Raw genomic sequence first — 18,059 nt, forward strand, 5'->3', positions numbered from 1 at the left:
ATCTCCGATGCTCTCCTTTCTGGCTTTCGGGGAGGCAGAGACTGACCGGACACTTGTCTCTGCAGGTGCAGACCTGGGCCAGAGAGAGAGAGAGAGCCAAGGAAGTCCACAGTGGAGAGAGGGCTGTGCTGGGGGTTCCAGCAAGACTTCCCGGAGAAGGGGATCTTGGAGCTAGGCCTTGAGGATGAGTTTGTCAAATGAGGAAGGGCATCCGAAGCCAAGGGAATGGCAGGAGGGAACGCTAGGGAGGGGAGAGAATCTGGAGAGTTCCGGTAAAAGCAAGTAGGACTCTTTCCAGAAGTTTGGGCAAGATTTTCCCTGGGCCAGGGCGTGGGTTCTTCAGTACTAATCCCTCCCGGTCACTGAGATGCTCTGCGTTTCCAGTCTGAACCTGAACGTAAAGAGGTGTAGTCCCTCCTTTCTTGAACTGAAAAACTGAGCGCACATAGGTCCTTGCCACGCCTAAGGCTGCGGAGTGATCAGACGGAAAATGCGGGACTCAAAACCTCCCCTCGCTGTAATTTGCACTGCCCTGTGCCAAGCTCGCTCCGTCCTTTCTTCCATTCCTTATTCCTATTGTCAGTCTCGCTGCGCTAGGACCCTAAAAATTCGGTCTCATGTTGCCAGGGGAACAACATTTCGCTACACCCACCTTCATAGAGCCCCCGCCTCCCTCTCTACCTTGCACCAGCCAATGGAAGCGAAGATCTTCAGACGGTGGGCGGGACGTATCCTAAGGTACCCAATGATGGTCGAGAATAGTTGAGCACTTTACTAGCCACGTCACGGAGTGGACCGGGCCTCCTGCCCAGACTTGAAGCCACACAGGCAGGTCTGGCAGGGAGGTCTCAGGTTGTAAATCCATGTGGCGGGGGCTTTGGACCCTGGCGGCCCAAGCGGCACGTGGGCCTCGCAGGTGGGGCTACAGGGGAAGGGGTGTGACAGCTTGGGGTGCTACTTGGAACTCAGACCCACTCCCAGGGTTTTAGTGGCCCAATTCCCTGCGGCAGAGCAATCATTCGCGTTCTTCCGTGCCTAAATCGTCCATTCCCCTTGCCGCAGAGCCCACATCTGGGTCTCCTTCTGGCCTCACAGTCCCTAATCCGGTCACCCTTCGGCCTTCAGAACATCCAATTTATGCATCCCCCAGCCGCAGACCCCCCGCACCTGGGGCATCTCGGCAATCATCAAGCCCTTGGTTTACTTGACACTGAGACTGAGCCTCCCAGATGCGCTGATTCGCCTCCCCTCCGGTTCCAGACTGTGCACGCGCCGGAGCAGCGGCGCACCAGCCCCCGGCTCCGGCGCCACCATCTTCGCGCTAAGCTCTGGCCAAGGCCGCTGCGGCATCGCGGTGATCCGGACCAGCGGCCCCTCCAGCGGCCACGCCCTCCGGATTCTCACGGCAGCCCGAGACCTGCCCCCTGCTCGCCACGCCAGCCTGCGCCTCCTCAGCGACCCCCGCTCCGGGGAGCCTCTGGACCGCGCACTGGTGCTCTGGTTCCCAGGTGAGGGTCCCCAGATTCCGAGCCTCCTGTAGGTCCCATGACTCAGTTTCCCCCTTCTAAGAGTTTGCACTGGCTGTGCTGTCCTTCTGACTGTCAGCTCTCGGCCACATTAGGTCCCCGGAGTTTCACCGGTGAGGACTGCGTGGAGTTCCACGTGCACGGAGGCCCGGCAGTGGTGAGCGGCGTCCTGCAGGCCTTGGGTGAGTTGCAGCCTTGGGTGAGATGCTTGGTCCTCCCGATGGGCCTGGGTGGGGACCAGGGGACGTCAGACTGGGACCTTCCTGCAGGCAGCGTGCCAGGGCTTCGACCTGCGGAGGCAGGCGAGTTCACCAGGCGGGCTTTTGCCAATGGGAAGCTGAACCTGACCGAAGTGGAGGGGCTGGCGGACCTTATCCACGCAGAAACCGAGGCGCAGCGGCGGCAGGCCCTCAGGCAGCTGGACGGGGAGCTGGGCCACCTCTGCTGTGGCTGGGCCGAGACCCTCACCAAAGCAAGTTCCCCATTTGTCCATTCTCTCTCTCAGAGACCCCATCTGTGCAACCCTTGCATGAGACCCCCATCAATCCCTCATCCGTTCCCTGCGTGAAATCTTCCGGCCTATGAGCTGCCAATCTGGCCCCTGAAGTCGGGCTGGATAAATTGGGTGTGGGAAGGTGGGTTTCTGGGTGCACACACCACCTCTGGTCTCCCTGTCCCGCCAGGCTTTGGCCCACGTGGAGGCCTATATCGATTTTGGCGAGGATGACAACCTGGAGGAGGGGGTCCTGGAGCAAGGTGGGTCTACCTAGTGGTGGGGGAGGAAGACACTTCTATCAGCCCTCAAAGGCTCCCCTCACTGTCTCTCTTTGCCTGCCTTCTGTCACCCACAGCGGACATGGAAGTACGGGCACTGGAGGTGGCCCTGGGTGCACATCTACGAGATGCCAGGCGCGGGCAGAGACTCCGCTCAGGGGCGCACGTAGTGGTCACTGGACCCCCCAATGCCGGCAAGAGCAGCCTAGTGAACCTGCTCAGTGAGTGGGCGGGGGAGGGGGCGGGGCCTAGTGCCAGGGGCGGGGTCAGGAGCTGGGTAATTGAATTGTTCTGGTCTAAAGCGCCCTCCAGACACCGGGTAGAACCTGGGGGAGGAGCTCCCTTGTCTCCACCCTTTCCTCTTCCTTTGACCCTCCCCCAGGTCGGAAACCTGTGTCCATCGTGTCCCCGGAGCCAGGGACCACCCGTGACGTCCTGGAGACCCCCGTCGACCTGGCCGGATTTCCTGTGCTGCTGAGCGACACGGCTGGGTTGCGGGAGGGCGTGGGGCTGGTGGAGCAGGAGGGCGTTCGGCGCGCCCGGGAAAGGTGGGCGGACTCGGTGGTGATGGGAGGGGAACGCGGGGCCCTTTCTCTGCCTTTTCTCCCTGTTGCATTTATTTTTCATTCTTCCTGAATCTCAGAGAACCTGCTATGCCCTTTCAAGCAGGGATCTCAGTGATTTGGTTCTTTTTTTTTTTTTTCTTTTTTTTTCCGAGACCGAGTCTTGCTCTGTTGCCCAGGCTGGAGAGCAGTGGCGCGATCTCAGCTCACTGCAAGCTCTGTCTTCCGGGTTCAAGCAATTCTCCAGCCTCCCAAGTAGCTGGGATTACAGGCGGGAGCGACCACGCCCAGCTATTTTTTTGTATTTTTAGTAGAGATGGGGTTTCACTATGTTGGCCAAGTTGGTCTCTAACTCCTGAGCCTCGGCCTCCTCAAGTGTTGGGATTACAGGCGTAAGCCACCGTACCTGTCCTGTGTTTTTTTTTTTGTTTTTTTTTTGTTTTTTTGAGACAGAGTTTCGCTCTTGTTGCCCATGCTGGAGTGTGCAGTGGTACGATCTCGGCTCACTGCAACCTCCGCCTCCTGGATTCAAGCGATTCTTCTGCCTCGGCCTCCCGAGTAGCTGGGATTAGAGGCGCCCACCACAATGCCAGGCTAATTTTTTGTATATTTAGTAGAGACGGGGTTTCACCATGTTGGCCAGGCTGGTCTCGAACTCCTGACATCAGGTGACCCACTTGCCTTGGCCTCCCAAAGTGCTGAGATTACAGGCGTTAGCCACTGTGCCGGGCCAGTAATTTGGTTCTGATTAAATCCTGCCCCCGGCCCTCCAGACACGTTTCTCATCCCTAAGCGCTCCGCCTAGCCCTCACTTTCCGCCCCGCCCCCTCGTGCTCTATCCCGCCCTGGCGCTCCGCTCTGCCCCTCGTGGTCTACCCTATCCCCTGTGCTCTGCCCACCCCCTACATTCTGCCCCGCCCCTCGTGCTCTACCTCGTCCCCTGTCGTGTGTCTGGCCCTTCTTGCACTGCCCCGCCACTCATGGTTGCCCCACTCCAGTGCTATACCCGGCCCCTTTTTCTCAGCCCCAACCCCTGTGCTGTGCCCTGCCCCTCTTGCTCTGCTCTTCCCTCTGCACTGTGCTCCGCCTCTCGTGCTCTGCCCCGCCCCCTGTGCTGTGCCCCGCCCCTCCTGCCCTGCCCCACCCCCTGCAGTGTACCCAGCCCCTCCTGCTCTGCCCTGCCCCCTGCACTGTGTCCCGCTCTTCTTGCTCTGCCCCGCCCCCTGTACTGTGCCCTGCCCCATTTGCTCTGCCTGGCCCTCTGCGCTGTGTCCCACCCCTCTTGCTCTGCCCTTACCCCCTGTGCTGTGCCCCACCCCTCCTGCACCGTGCCCCACTCCTCTTGCTCTGCCCTGCCCCCTGCACGGTGTCCCGCTGCTCTTGCTCTGCCCTGCCCCTTGCACTGTGCCCCGCCCCTCTTGCTCTATCCCACCCTCTGTGCTCCGCTTGGACCCCCAACACTCTGCCAGTCCCCTGGTACTCTACTCCTACCCTCCCCACCTCAAGCTTTACAGCTCCCTCAGTGCTCTGCCTGGCCCTTCTCACTGTCCCTCTACCCAGTGCCTTCTTCAGTTGCTCAACTGGACTCCCACTCAGTTGACCTTGCTCCCCCAGGCTGGAGCAGGCGGACCTCATTCTGGCCATGCTGGACGCCTCTGACCTGGCCTCTCCCTCCAGTTGCAACTTCCTGGCCACCGTCGTAGCCTCTGTGGGAGCCCAGAGCCCCACTGACAGCAGCCAGCGCCTCCTCCTGGTGCTGAACAAGTCGGACCTGCTGTCCCCGAAGGGCCCAGGTCCGCGTCCTGACCTGCCCCCACACCTGTTGCTGTCCTGTCTGACGGGAGAGGGTCTGGACGGCCTCCTGGAGGCGCTGAGGAAGGAGCTAGCTGCAGTGTGAGCCCCCCTCCCACTCCCAGCCTTCCCTGATCCGCAGTTCAAGTGTGGCCTGGCCCACTGGCTTTGGGCGCGTGCCTGTCCCTCAACTTCAATTTCTGTACCTACAAAATGGGTACAACCATTTCCCCTTCAAGGGATGGTTGTAAAAGGTTAGGAGGGACCATGTCTCTTGTCTCTTCCAGGTGTGGGGACCCGTCCACCGGTTCCCCGCTCCTGACCCGTGCAAGGCACCAGCACCACCTCCAGGGTTGCCTGGATGCCCTCGGTCACTACAAGCAGTCAAAAGACCTGGCCCTGGCAGCAGAGGCGCTGCGGGTGGCCCGGGGTCACCTGACCCAGCTCACAGGTGGAGGGGGTACCGAGGAGATCCTGGACATCATCTTCCGGGACTTCTGCGTGGGCAAGTGACGGGATCCAGGGAAGTCGCACCCAAGTTGCATGGAGCCCCAGGAGCCCCGGGGAATCTGGAAAGAGTTTAGGCCAATCGGGATTCTCTTTCACCTGGGAAAGAACTTGATTCTCAGTGAAGCAACACAGCTGAGAGGCAGTGAGCTCCCTACAGGGACTCCCTGGATATTCAGGCCCTGGAATGGGGCTGAATGGAGGTCCCGTTGAACCCTGGATGCTGGGGCATCCGTGTTGGGATGGAGACAGGAGGATATCGGATATTTGTTTCATGGTTTTTAATTTATTTTGCAAATACCAAAGGAATGTAAAAAAAACTCAGGTGCCGAAGTGTTTTCCTCCCTCCCTCCCTTCCTTCCTGGCATGCAGTGGTGCATCTCACTGCAACCTCCACCTCCCAGACTCAATCGATTCTCCTGCCTCAGCTTCCTGAGTAGCTGATATTACAGGCATGTGCCAGCATGCCTGGCTAGTTTTTGTTTTTGGTGGTGGTGTTGTTGTTTATTTTTATTTTGTTTGTTTGTTTTTTGAGACAGAGACTCACTCTGTCGTCCAGGCTGAAGTGCAGTGGTGAGACCTCGGCTTACTGCAACCTCTGCCTCCCAGGTTCAAGTGATTCTCCTGTCTCAGCCTCCTGAGTAGCTGGGACTACAGGTGCGGGCCACCACGGCCGGCTAATTTTTGAGTTTTTAGTAGAGACGAGGTTTCACCATGTTGACCAGGCTGGTCTTGAACTCCTTGACCTCAGGTAATCTGCCCACCTCAGCCTCCCAAAGTACTGGGATCACAGGCATGAGCTACCACGACTGGCCCCAGAAGTGTTTCAACGTGAAAATTTTCCTTAGCCCTTCTCCAGTTGTCATGGCTTAATGTGTGTCTTTCCAGAACTTTGAATGTTTGCATACTTGTGGATGTATCTTTCAAATATGTTTGTCTTGTGATTTATATATAAATGGTATTGTGTTCATTGTTCTACAAATTGTTATTTCTTTTTGAAAAAACAAAATTATGGAGATGGGGGTCTCACTAGGTTGCCCAGGCTGGTCTTGAGCTCCTGGACTCAAGCCATCCTGCTGTCTTGACCTCCCAAGGTTCTGGGATTACAGGTGTGAGCCACTGTGCCTGGCTCATTCCTTTTTTAGTCTTTAGTCTTTCTTTTCTTTCTTTTTTTTTTTCTGTATGTGTGTGTATGTGAGACAGAGTCTCGCTCTGTTGCTTGGGCAACCAGAGTGCAGTAGCGCGATCTCGGCTCACTGCAACCGCTGCCTCCTGGCCTCAAGCCATTCTTGTGCCTCAGCCTCCCAAGCTGCTGGGATCATAGATGTGCACTACCATACCTGGCTAACGTTTGTATTTTTAGTAGAGATGGGATTTTTGTCATGTTGCCCAGGCTGGTCTCAAGCTCCTGGCCTCACAAGATCTGCCCATCTTGGCCTCCCAAAGTGCTGGGGTTACAGGCACGAGCCACCACACCCACCCTTTTATTTATTATTATTTTTTGAGACGGAATCTTGCTCTGTCGCCCAGGCTGGAGTGCAGTGGTGCGATCTCGACTCACTGCGAGCTCTGCCTCCCGGGTTCACACCATTCTTCTGCCTCAGATTCCCGAGTAGCTGGGACTACAGGCACCCGCCACCATGCCCGGCTAATTTTTTGTATTTTTAATAGAGACGGGGTTTCACCGTGTTAGCCAGGATGGTCTCGATCTCCTGACCTCGTGATCCACCCGTCTCGGCCTCCCAAAGTGCTGGGATTACAGGCTTGAGCCACCGCACCCAGCCTACCCACCCTTTTTTTAAAAAAATTAGGTTAATTTATTTTTTACTCTGTACCTCAATGGATGAAAAATGTAGGATTAGTCTGGACATTTTGCCTCTTCTATCTTTTTCTTTTTTAGACAGGGTTTTGCTCTGTATCCTAGGCTTGACTGCAGTGATGATTCACTGCAGTCTTGAACTCCTGGGCTCCAGCAATCCTCCCACCTTGGCCTCCCAAAGCACTGGGATTACATGCACATGGCGCAGTGCACAACCTTGCCTCTTGTATCTTTAAAAAAAAATTGTAATTAGTTCAATTATTAATTAATTAATTAATGATTATTGAGATAGGGTCTCACGCTGTTGCCCAGGCTGGAGTGTAATGCTACATTCATGGCTCACTGCAGCCTCGAATCTTAGCCTCAAGGGATTCTCCTGCCTTGGCCCCTCGAGTAGTTGGGACCACAGGCATGCACTACCATGTCCCATGTCTAGCTAATTTCTTATTTTTTATAGAAATGGGGTCTCCCTCTGTTGCCCAGGCTGGCCTTGAACTCGTGGACTCAAGCGATCCTCCCCCCTCAGCTTCCCAAAGTGCTGAGATTATAGGTGTGAGCCACCACACTAGGACAACCTCTTGTATCTTAAAAATGACTAGCAAGGCCGGGCATAATGGTTCATGCTGATAATCCCAGCACTTTGGGAGGCCATAGGCGGGCGGATCACAAGGTCAGAAGATCGAGACCATCCTGGCTAACATAGTGAAACCCCGTCTCTATTAAAGATACAAAAAAATAAGCTGGGTGTGGTGGCACACGCCTATAGTCCCAGCTATTTGGGAGCCTGAGTCAGGAGAATTGCTTGAACCCGGGAGGCAGAGGTTGCAGGAAGCCAAGATCGTGCCACTGCACTCCAACCTGGGCGACAGAGGGAGACTCCGACTCCCTTTCAAAACAAACAAATAAACAAACAGAAATCTGACTGGCAAAACCTAGGGGACTTTCTCCCTCTACAAGCTGAATCTTTATTCATTCATTCACTCACTCCATGAATATTCATCAAATTCCTGCATCCAGCATCGTACACACCATTTTATTGACTCTTCACCACAGCACGATGTCGTGGCTATTTTCTTCCAGTTTTGCAGATGAGAAAACTGAGGCTTACAGGAGTTGTTACTTCCTGGAGATCCCCCAGCTTTGGGGTTTGAACACAGGTCTGTTTGACTACAAATCTGAGTTTGCTGAGGGCCTCCTGTGGAGCAGGCAGGGTGTTGGGGTCACAGAGGGGAGCAACAGGCTTGGTACCTGTTCACATTAAAGAAATGACAAGAGACCAGGCATGGTGGCTCACGCCTGTAATCCCAACACTTTGGGAACCCAGGATAGGCAGATCACTTGAGGCCTGGAGTTTGAGACCAGCCTGGCCAACGTGGTGAAACCCCATCTCTACAAAAAATACAAAAATTAGCTGAGCATGGTGGAGCACATCTGTGGTCCCAGCTACTCGGGAGGGTGTGGAAAGAGAATCTCTTGAACCCGGGAGGCAGAGGTTGCAGTGAGCGGAGATCGTGCCGCTGCACTCCAGCCTGGGCGACAGAGCGAGACTCCACCTCAAAACAACAACAACAAAAAGAAGAGACAAGAGGTCATTACAGTGAGGTCTGATGGCTGCATTTTTTTTTTTAGATAGAGTCTTTGCTCTTTTGCCCAGGGTAGAGTGCAGTGGCACGATCTCGGCTCACTGCAACTTCTGCCTCCCGGGTTCAAGCAACTCTCCTGCCTCAGCCTCCCTAGTAACTGGGGCTATAGGTGTGTGCCACCATGCCCGGCGAATTTTTGTATTTTTAGTAGAGACGGGTTTCACCATGTTGGCCAGGCTGGTCTCGAATGCCTGACCTCAAGCGATCCACTTGCCTCAGCCTCCCAAAGTGCTAGGATTGCAGGCATGAGCCACAGTGCCTGGCCTTTTTTTTTTTTTTCCTTAAGTAAAGATGGGGGTCTTGCTGTGTTGCCCATGCTGGTCTCAAACTCTTGGCCTCAGGTGATCTTCAGACCTCAGCCTCCCACAGAGCTGGGATCACATGTGGGAGCCACCACACCTTGCCTGATGGCTGCTTTGTGAGCTCCTAAAGAAGAGACGTGACCTAGTCAGGCAACTTAGGGTGGGCTGCCTGGCAGAGGTGACGAGTGTTGAGATCTGAATGGTGAGGATGCCAGATGGAGGAGGCTGGGGAGGGCACCCCAGGCAGAGGGCACTGAATATGCAAATCCCTTCGTGTGCATATCCCACTGACACATATTTCACTGGGTTACATATGCCACTGATGCGGGAACTTCACAGTGTGTTCAAGGAATAGTGAGATGGTCAGGGTTTTTGTTTGTTTGCTTGGTTTTTTGTTTGTTTGTTTTTGTTTTTGAGACAGGGTCTTGCTCTGTTGCCCAGACTGGATTGCAGTGTCGTGATTGTGGTTCACTGCGACCTCCACCTCTCAGGTTCAAGCGATTCTCCTGCCTCAGCCTCCTGAGTAGCTGGGATTATAGGCGTGTGCCACCACACCCGATCGTTTTTTGTTTTTGTTTTTGTTTAGACAAGGCCTCTCCCTTTCACCCAGGATGGACTGCAGTGGCTCAGTCATGGCTCACTGTAGCTTCCATCTTCTGGGCTCAGGTGATCCTCCTACCTCAGCCTCCTGAATAGCTAGGACTACAGGCATGTGCCACCACACCCGGCTAATTTAGAGATGAGTTCTCACTATGTTGCCCAAGCTGGTTTTAAACTTTTGGGCTCAGGCGATCTTCCTGCCTTGGCTTCCCAAAGTACTGGGATTACAGGTGTAAGCTACCATGCCTGGCCTTTTTTGGGGGAGGAGGGGGGTTGGGGTGGGGTCTCACTCTGCCACCCAGGCTGGAATGCAGTGGCACAATCATGGCTGACTGTAATCTTCAACCTCCTGGGCTCAGGTGATCCTTCCACCTCAGCCTCCTGAATAGCTAGGACCACGACCACCACGCCCGGCTAATTTTTTAATTTTTTTCGTGGAGACAGGATCTTGCTCTGTTGCCCAGGTTTGTCTCAAACTCTTGACCTCGGGTGATCTGTCCTCGGCCTCCCAAAGTGCTGGGACTACAGGCGAGAGCCACCGCGCCCGGCCAGAAGTGGTCAGAGTGGCTGGAGCAGAGGAAGGGAGGAGAGAGAGGAGGGAGACCATTGGAGGAGGGATGGAGGGATCAGATAGGCAGGGGTTCGTCTGAAATTCTTTGGGGAGCCTGACGTGGCAGGGACAGACCAGCAGAGGGCGCGTCGCGCTAACAGAGGCGGTCCACCGCGATCCTCCCATCAACGCTCAGGGTGCCCCACCCTCAGAGAGCGGATCTAGGCCTCCCGCACCCACCTGGTGGCATGTGAATGGTTAACTTCCCCTGACCGGGGTGGAAACTGAGTCTCGAGGAGAATCAGGATCTTTTCTGGAATCAGAAAAAGATCTCCACCTCCAGTGGTTGAAGATACAAACCCTCTGGTTTCAGGGGCCACAGAGCCGGGGAGGCATCCGTGGCAGACAGAGGGCACGAAAAGGGCCTTAGGAGGCCCGCAGAGTTTCCTGACCACCCAACTAAAGGAGACCCCAGGGCCGGGCACGGTGGCTCATGCCTGTAATTCCAGCACTTTGGGAGGCCAAGGTGGGTGGATCACCTGAAGTCAGGAAACCAGCCTGGCCAACATAGTGAAACCCTGTCTCTACTAAAAATACAAAAATTAGCCGGGCGTGGTGGTGCACATCTGTAATCCTAGCTATTCGGGAGGCTGAGGCAGGAGAATCACTTGAACCCGGGAGGCAGAGGTTTCAGTGAGCCGAGATGGTGCCACGGCACTCCAGCCTGGGAAACAGGGTGAAACTCCGTCTCACATAAAAAAAAAAAAAGAAAAAGATCTCCACCTCCAGAGGTTGAAGACAGAAACTCTCTGGTTTCAGGGGACACAGAGCCTGGGAGACATCCCGGGCAGACAGAGGGCGTGACAAGGGCCTAACGAGGCCACCAGAGTTTCCCAACCACCCAACTAGTGGAGACCCAGGCCTGATTTTATTTACAGGGTTCCTGGCAATATGTCATTATTTGTTCATTTCCTTGCTTGTTCAACCAAATCAACAAATTGGGGCTGGAGGGGCGGTGGCCAGAGTGGAAAGGGTCACATCATGAACTGAGTCCACGGATGTTACTATTGCCCCCATCAGGAAACCAAACCGATGCCCAGAAAAGAAAAGCAATAACGTGGATCTGTGGGTGAGGGGTGGGCTCCAAGGGGGGAGGGTCCTGAAGGCTCCCAGGAGGGGTGAGCTGGGCCTGTGTCTGGATAGGGTTGGAGATGCTCTTTGGACAGGATGCTGGGGCCCCGCCTACCTTCCCCGGGGCCCTGGCACACAGCTGGCCTGAGGTCCTTGGCCACAGTCCCTTTTTTCCAAGAAGGGTGAGGTGGTTTGTGGGAAGCAGCCATGGGGGTTATTTATAGAGGCTGCAGGAAATCCCCAAAGAGTCTGAGACTCGCCAGGCAGTTGGACCTCAGGGTCAGGAAGGGGGCCTGATCCGCCAATTGCTCGACCCCCACCCCTGTATTCAGCCCCCACCCGGTTCCTGAGGAACCACCAGCCCGGGACAGTCAGAGCTTTAAGGTCAGGCCTGGAAAGAGGGAGGGATGAGGCTGGAAGGGGGGTTTCCAAAAGGGGAAGCAAGAGCTATACCTCGGACATCAAGAAAGGCTGCCTGGAGGAGTGGGTCTCTGGAGCTGGGCTTCTGAAGAAGAAGGGCTCATTAGACATGAAAAAGGCTTTCTAATCCAAGGGCATAGCACAAATTAATGCATGTTGATCTTTTTCAGAGAATTAAAAAGTCCAGGATAAGAGGAGGCAAAAGGGGAGTCACAGACGTGCTAAGGAGTTAGACTTTGTTCTAAGGGTAATAGAGAGCCATGGAGTGTGAGCAGGAGAGGGACTTGGACAGAGTCTGTAATGGAAAGACTCCTCTGGACCAGCACAGGAACCATACCAGAGGCAGCGGCTGAGGTGCAAGTGTGCAGGGGCTGAGCCAGGGCCACGTCACTGGGTTCGGTTAGAGGGATGATGGCTCCTGGAATACTCTGAAAGGCAAAACGGACAAAGGACCGGAGGCCTGTGCCCATGTGTCTGGAGAGTTTAGAATTATTACTATTATTATTTTGGAGACAGGGTCTTGCTCTGTCGCCCTGGCTGGAGTACAGTGGCGCAGTCCTAGCTCACTGCAGCCTCCAAGTCCTGGACTTAAGTGATTCTCCTGCCTCAGCCCCCCAGGTAGCTGGGACTAAAGGTGCATACCACTATGCCCAGCTAATTTTTAAATTTTTGGTAGACATAGGGTCTTGCTAAATTTCCCAGGTTGATCTCAAACTCCTGGGCTCAAACGATCCTCCTATCTCAACCCCTCAAAGCGCTGAGATAATAGGCATGAGCCACTGTGCCCACCCCAATACAACTTTATTTACAAAAACAATGCCTGGCCTTACAATTATTATTACATCCAATGCTTGGATGAGAACATAGAGGCTGGGATTGACTGAGCCAAGATTCAAATCCGGGGATGTTTGACTCTAAAATCCTAGATCAGGTCTTCTGGAATGGCTAGGACTGGCTGGCATCAATGTCTCCCCGTAAGGACTCTGGGCTGTCTGGGCGGTAGGCTTAGGGGCAGGGACGTCCCCGCTTCCTTGGGGCCTCCAGCTCAGCCTGTCTGGGCGGTCTGGCCAGGCTGACCCCCTTGCTGTGTCTTGGCAGAGCCCCAGCTGAGCACTTCCTGCGGTGACCATCTCTCGCCCTTGTTTCCATATCCCGGAAATATCGCTCCTTTGTCCCTCCAGACTAGCCTGCCCTAAGCGTGGCGCTGCCAGCTCCCAGGTCCTTGTGACTCATCCATCCCAGTCCAGGACCCTAGGGGGTGGGCTGGGAGGGAACTGAGTGATTGAGAGGATGAGAGGTGTGGGGGGAGGAGACAAGCTGAGATCCTAGCCAGGGTTTTGTTTTGTTTTTTTTTTTCCTCGAGATGGAGTCTCGCTCTGTTGCCCAGGCTGGGGTGCAATGGTACAGTCTTGGTTCACTGCAAACTCCACCTCCTGGGTTCAAGTGATTCTCCTGCTTCAGCCTCCTGAGTAGCTGGGACTACAGGCATGCGCCACCACGCCTGGCTAATTTTTTTGTATTTTTAGTAGAGATGGGACTTCACCATGTTGGTCAGACTGGTCTCAAACTCCTGATCTCAAATGATCTGCCCGCCTCGGCCTCCTGAAGTGCTGGGATTACAGGCGTGAGCAACCGTGCCTGGCCCTAGACAGCGAATTTAAGCCTGTTTTTCCTGATAGCCATTGGCTTTGTGTCCTGAAGTTTTTACTTGTTAGAGATAGAGCCCCAGGGTTGGGGTTACTGAGTCAAAGGTTTGTGCATTCGTGCGTTTGAGACAGGGTCTTGCACTGTCACTCAGGTTGGTGCACAGTGGTGGAATCAGAGCCCACTGCAGCCTTCAACTCCCGGCTCAAGCAATTCTCCCGCCTCAGCCTCCCAAGTAGCTGGCACTACAGGAGCGCACTATCACACACCTGGTTTTCTTTCTTTTTCTTTTTTTCTTTTCTTTTTTTTTTTTTTTTTTGAGACGGAGTCTTGCTCTGTCACCCAGGCTGGAGTGCAGTGGCATGATCTCGGCTCACTGCAAGCTCCCTGTCCTGGGTTCACACCATTTTCCTGCCTCAGCCTCCTGAGTAGCTGGGACTACAGGCATGCGCCACCACGCCTGGCTAATTTTTTTGTATTTTTAGTAGAGACGGGGTTTCACCGAGTTAGCCAGGATGGTCTCGATCTCCTGACTTCGTGATCCACCCGCGTATGGCCTCCCAAAGTGCTGGGATTACAGGCTTGAGCCACCGCACCCGGCCATTTTTTTTTTATTGAGACGGAGTCTTGCTCTGTCGCCCGGGCTGGAGTGCTGGAGTGCAGTGGCATGATCTCGGCTCACTGCAAGCTCCCTGTCCTGGGTTCACACCATTTTCCTGCCTCAGCCTCCTGAGTAGCTGGGACTACAGGCACCTACCACCATGCCCAGCTAATTTTTTGTATTTTTAGTAGAGACGGGGTTTCACCGAGTTAGCCAGGATGGTCTCGATCTCCTGACTTCGTGATCCACCCGCGTATGGCCTCCCAAAGTGCTGGGATTACAGGCGTGAGCCACCACGCCCAGCCCACACCTGGTTTTCTTTAAATTTTTCATAGAGACTAGGTCTCACTATGTTGCCCAGGCTGACCTCGAATTCTGGAGCTCAAGCAATCCTCCTACTTAGGGTTCCCAAAGTGCTGAGATTACAGGCATGTGCCACCACACCCAGCCTTATTTTATTACGTTTCACTAAACTAGTTTCTGGAAGGGCCATTACAGGACTTGAATTTCTACTAGTCTTGTAGGAAAAGGCCCTTTTTTTCTACACTTTTAGTAGGTGTTACATGTTATGGCCTTAAAAAGACATTTTCCCAGTCTGCTGGGTGCAATGTGATTTCCCTGTGTTCTTTTGATTTGCTTTTCCCTGACTGCTGGCTAATTTAGTGATATCAGTGAGCCAAAGTGTCTTTAAACTGGACACTGGTACCTTTTCTGGAGAATTCTTTGCAAATCTAGAAATTTCTTTCTCTTCTTTTTTTTTTTTTTTTTTGAGGCAGAGTCTCGCTCTGTCGCCCGGACTGGAGTGCAGTGGCCGGATCTCAGCTCACTGCAAGCTCCGCCTCCCGGGTTTACGCCATTCTCCTGCCTCAGCCTCCGAGTAGCTGGGACTACAGGCGCCCACCACCTCGCCCGGCTAGTTTTTGTATTTTTAGTAGAGACGGGGTTTCACCGTGTTAGCCAGGATGGTCTCGATCTCCTGACCTCGTGATCCGCCCGCCTCGGCCTCCCAAAGTGCTGGGATTACAGGCTTGAGCCACCGTGCCCGGCCTCTTCTTTTTTTCTTTTTTCTTTTTTTCTGAGACAGGGTCTTGCTCTGTTGCCCAGGCTAGAGTACAGTGGCATGATCTCGGCTCACTGCAACTTCTGACTCCCAGGGTTCAAGAGGTTCTCATGCCTCAGTCTCCCAAGTAGCTGGGATTACAGGCACGCACCACCACACCTGGCTTTGTGTGTTTTGTAGAGATGGGGTTTCTCATGTTGGTCAAGTTGGTCTCAAACTCCTGGCCTCAAGTGATCCTCCCACCTTGGCCTCCCAAAGTGTTGGGATTACAGGCGTGAGCCACCGTGCCCAGAAACCATGTGGTACCTTTAAAAGCAGAAATCGCACCTCTGGAATCTTTGAAGGATTTACTAATATTTATTAAGTGCCACCAACATTTCAACGGGCCACAAGCAGGGCTGGGAGTGGGCGGAGAAGGAATGGCTCCCCTCCCGACAGCAGGTGACCCTCACCCCCGGATCAGGGCCCCAAGGGGGGCCTGGAAACCGTCACACTCAAGGAGCCGAGGTGAATAGCTTCCTGTTCTCACCTCCGGGTACAGGCACTGGGGGTGAGGAAGTAGCTGGGAGGCAAGGAAGCTGGAGGAGGGGAGGTGCTGGGGCCCAGGGCTGTGCGGGAGGGGGTGGGATGCTGTGGGTACCTTGGCCCGTGTGCCAGGGTCGGGGGGACGTGACACTAGGTGAGAACTGGGTAGAGTGTGTGAAAGGACATGCGTGCATGTGATGTTGGTGCCATATCTATAGGTGACGTTGTGACGGTGTGTGTTGTCACTGTGTCTATGACATCATCACCATCTCTGTGATGCCATCCCCGCCTCTATGTGACATTGACATGACGTGCGACGTCAACGTGGCCTGTGACGTCATTGCCGCTTCTTATTGTGACGTCATACCACGCCCCCCATGTCTGTGTGCGACGTGTGCATCTGCGCGACGCCATCGCTAAATCTCTTCGTGACCTCTACATGACCGCGTGACGTCTACATGGCCACGTGACGCCATCACCACGGTGATACGTGACGTCAGCGCCGGGTCTTGCGTGACGTCATCTCCGTGGCTGTGTGTTCTGGGCGAGGGATCATGAGGCGCGGGTGCGGGTGTGAGAGAGTACTAGGGGTTTGCATGCAGGGAGTTGTCTGATGGTGGCCCTGGGGTGGTTGGGGGCGGCGGGAGGGGGTAGTGTCTGGCGCTGTGAGCATCTCACTGCATCCTCCGCAAACCGCCGAGTCGGGCCATCCCTTGGTCCTCAGGCCTGGAACCTCCTCAGCCACTAGGGTAGGAAGGGGATGGTACCACAACAGAGTGTCAGACAGAGGGAAGGGCAAACCTCGCCGGGCCCTGGAGGCTCGTCCTCCGTGGGGGCACAACATCCTGGGGACCCCGGCCCTGCCTCCTCCCACCCTGGGCCCCTACTTGTTCTTCAGGACCCCAGAGCTCCTTCTGGTTCAGCCTCCCCATGAAAGTCTCATGTGAAAAAAAAAAAAAAGAAAGTCTCATGTGTTGAACCTCCCCAGGATGGTGAGACTGAGGTGTGTTCCTCCCCATTATACAGATGAAGATACTTAGGTTCAGAGTGGCCACTTCAAGCCCCAAGCCTCTGCTACAGCTTGTTTGACCCTCCCGAGTGCCTCCCAACATTCTGGGGATACTGAGAATTTACCCCAAAGCCTCTGCTCCCCCAGACACCTACGCTGGTTGCCAAGGCAAGGCTTCAGTCTCCCTCTTTTGCCTGCTCCTGCTCACACGTCCTCCATGGCTCCCCAGTGCCCTCAGGACAAAGTCCAAGCCTTACAACACGGCATTCAGGGCTCCACCCCTCTGCGCCTCCCAGGCATCCCCATCAGGGACTCCTACTATGCCAAAGACCCAACAATTTCAAGAGCCATCACACTGCTTCCGCACCCCCAGTCTCGCTGCCTTTGCACGAGCGGAGTTGTCTTGCTATCCGGGATGCCCTCCCCCTCCTGGGCCTGGCAGAGGTTCCTGTGAGGGGTCAGGGGTTGGCTTAGAGGCTGTTTCCTGCTGGGGGAGGAGGGGGCTGTGGCCAAGTCCCGCTTCCGCTGGTCCTCTCCCTTCCTTCCCCGGCTCTTCCCTGGGGCCCGAGCGGCCTCACGTTCCTTGGTTGGCTCTGGTCCCTGGCCCTGGCCCCAGACTCCATCCTCAACCAGCATTTACCCAGCTCTGGTCCCTGCTGCCAGCCTGTAAGGCTCCATCTTTCAGAGATGGAGGCATCGAAGCCCCCATCATTGCTTGAACTAGTGCAACCGCCTCTGTCCTGGTCCCCAGCTCCTTGTCCCCCAGTCTGTTCCCCAACAGTGACCAGAGGAACCTGTGGATGCTCGAACTGGGTCATGCACGTCCCCCGTCTGCTCAGGTCCTCACAGCAGCCACAGACAGGGCTTGATCAGCTCCCATCACTTCCCTGCCCTTACCTTCTCCTCCCGTTCCCCTCAATCACTCCGCTCCAGCCACACTGGCCTCCTCCCCTCAAACACACATGGCACGGTCCCACCTTGGGGCCTTTACCCTGGCTGTGTCCTCTGTCTGGCGCACTCTTCCCGGGATCCCTCCATGGCTCCTCCCTCACCTCCTTTGGGTCTCTGCTTCAATATCACCGTCTCGGTGTAGCCTGCCCTATCTCTGGTAGAAAGTTCCAAACTTCTTACGCTTCCTGCCCCTTTCTCTGTCTCGCCCATCACCAAAGGGCCCTTGAGTGACCCGTTCATCTGATTTGTCATCCATCTCTGCCACTAGACTGTGAGCCCCTTGAGGGCAGCGGTTTCTGTGCCTTGTTCCCGGCACCTAGTACCATGCCCAGTTCCCAGCACCTGCTCAATAAATACGGCTCGAATGGACAAACGAATCATGAGAGTCGTAACAGGAACTTGAACAACATTAACCACGTGCCCGGCTCAGAGCCAGGCCTGGACTCCCATCTTAAGCCCATATGGCCAGGCGCGGTGGCTCACACCTGTAATCCCAGCACTTTGGGAGGCCGAGGCGGACGGATCATTTGAGGCTAGGAATTCAAAACCAACCTGGCCAATGTGGTGAAACCCCATCTCTACTAAAAATACAAAAGTTAGCCGGGCGTGGTGGTGCATGCCTGTAATCCCAGCTACTTGGGAG

General features: G+C 55.0%; 2 protein-coding genes across 5 annotated transcripts in view; one reads left to right on the plus strand and one right to left on the minus strand.

Moving 5' to 3' along the window:
• The window catches only part of GTPBP3 (GTP binding protein 3 (mitochondrial)), a 7,314-nt gene extending 1,789 nt beyond the window's left edge, over window positions 1–5,525 (plus strand). The window contains exons 1-9 of one of the 4 annotated variants that reach the window (XM_011925750.1): window positions 805–916; window positions 1,261–1,508; window positions 1,622–1,708; window positions 1,796–1,998; window positions 2,210–2,282; window positions 2,378–2,521; window positions 2,683–2,848; window positions 4,541–4,756; window positions 4,942–5,519. In XM_011925750.1, the coding sequence (XP_011781140.1) occupies window positions 864–916; window positions 1,261–1,508; window positions 1,622–1,708; window positions 1,796–1,998; window positions 2,210–2,282; window positions 2,378–2,521; window positions 2,683–2,848; window positions 4,541–4,756; window positions 4,942–5,167 (1,416 nt within the window). In that variant the 5' untranslated portion in view covers window positions 805–863 and the 3' untranslated portion in view covers window positions 5,168–5,519. Of the gene's footprint in view, window positions 1–804; window positions 917–1,125; window positions 1,509–1,621; window positions 1,709–1,795; window positions 1,999–2,209; window positions 2,283–2,377; window positions 2,522–2,682; window positions 2,849–4,477; window positions 4,757–4,941 lie in introns of those variants that run through there. The other 3 variants (XM_011925749.1, XM_011925747.1, XM_011925748.1) reach the window with 3 other exon arrangements.
• A 9,743-nt stretch (window positions 5,526–15,268) lies between these two features.
• The window catches only part of PLVAP (plasmalemma vesicle associated protein), a 41,343-nt gene continuing 38,552 nt past the window's right edge, over window positions 15,269–18,059 (minus strand). Inside the window, exon 6 of the mRNA XM_011925751.1 lies at window positions 15,269–16,200. Coding sequence (XP_011781141.1) covers window positions 16,194–16,200 — 7 coding nt within the window. The 3' untranslated portion in view covers window positions 15,269–16,193. The remainder of the gene's footprint in view (window positions 16,201–18,059) is intronic.

The sequence above is a fragment of the Colobus angolensis genome, unplaced genomic scaffold, assembly GCF_000951035.1.
Source record: "Colobus angolensis palliatus isolate OR3802 unplaced genomic scaffold, Cang.pa_1.0 Scaffold66, whole genome shotgun sequence".
Taxonomy (NCBI): domain Eukaryota; kingdom Metazoa; phylum Chordata; class Mammalia; order Primates; family Cercopithecidae; genus Colobus; species Colobus angolensis.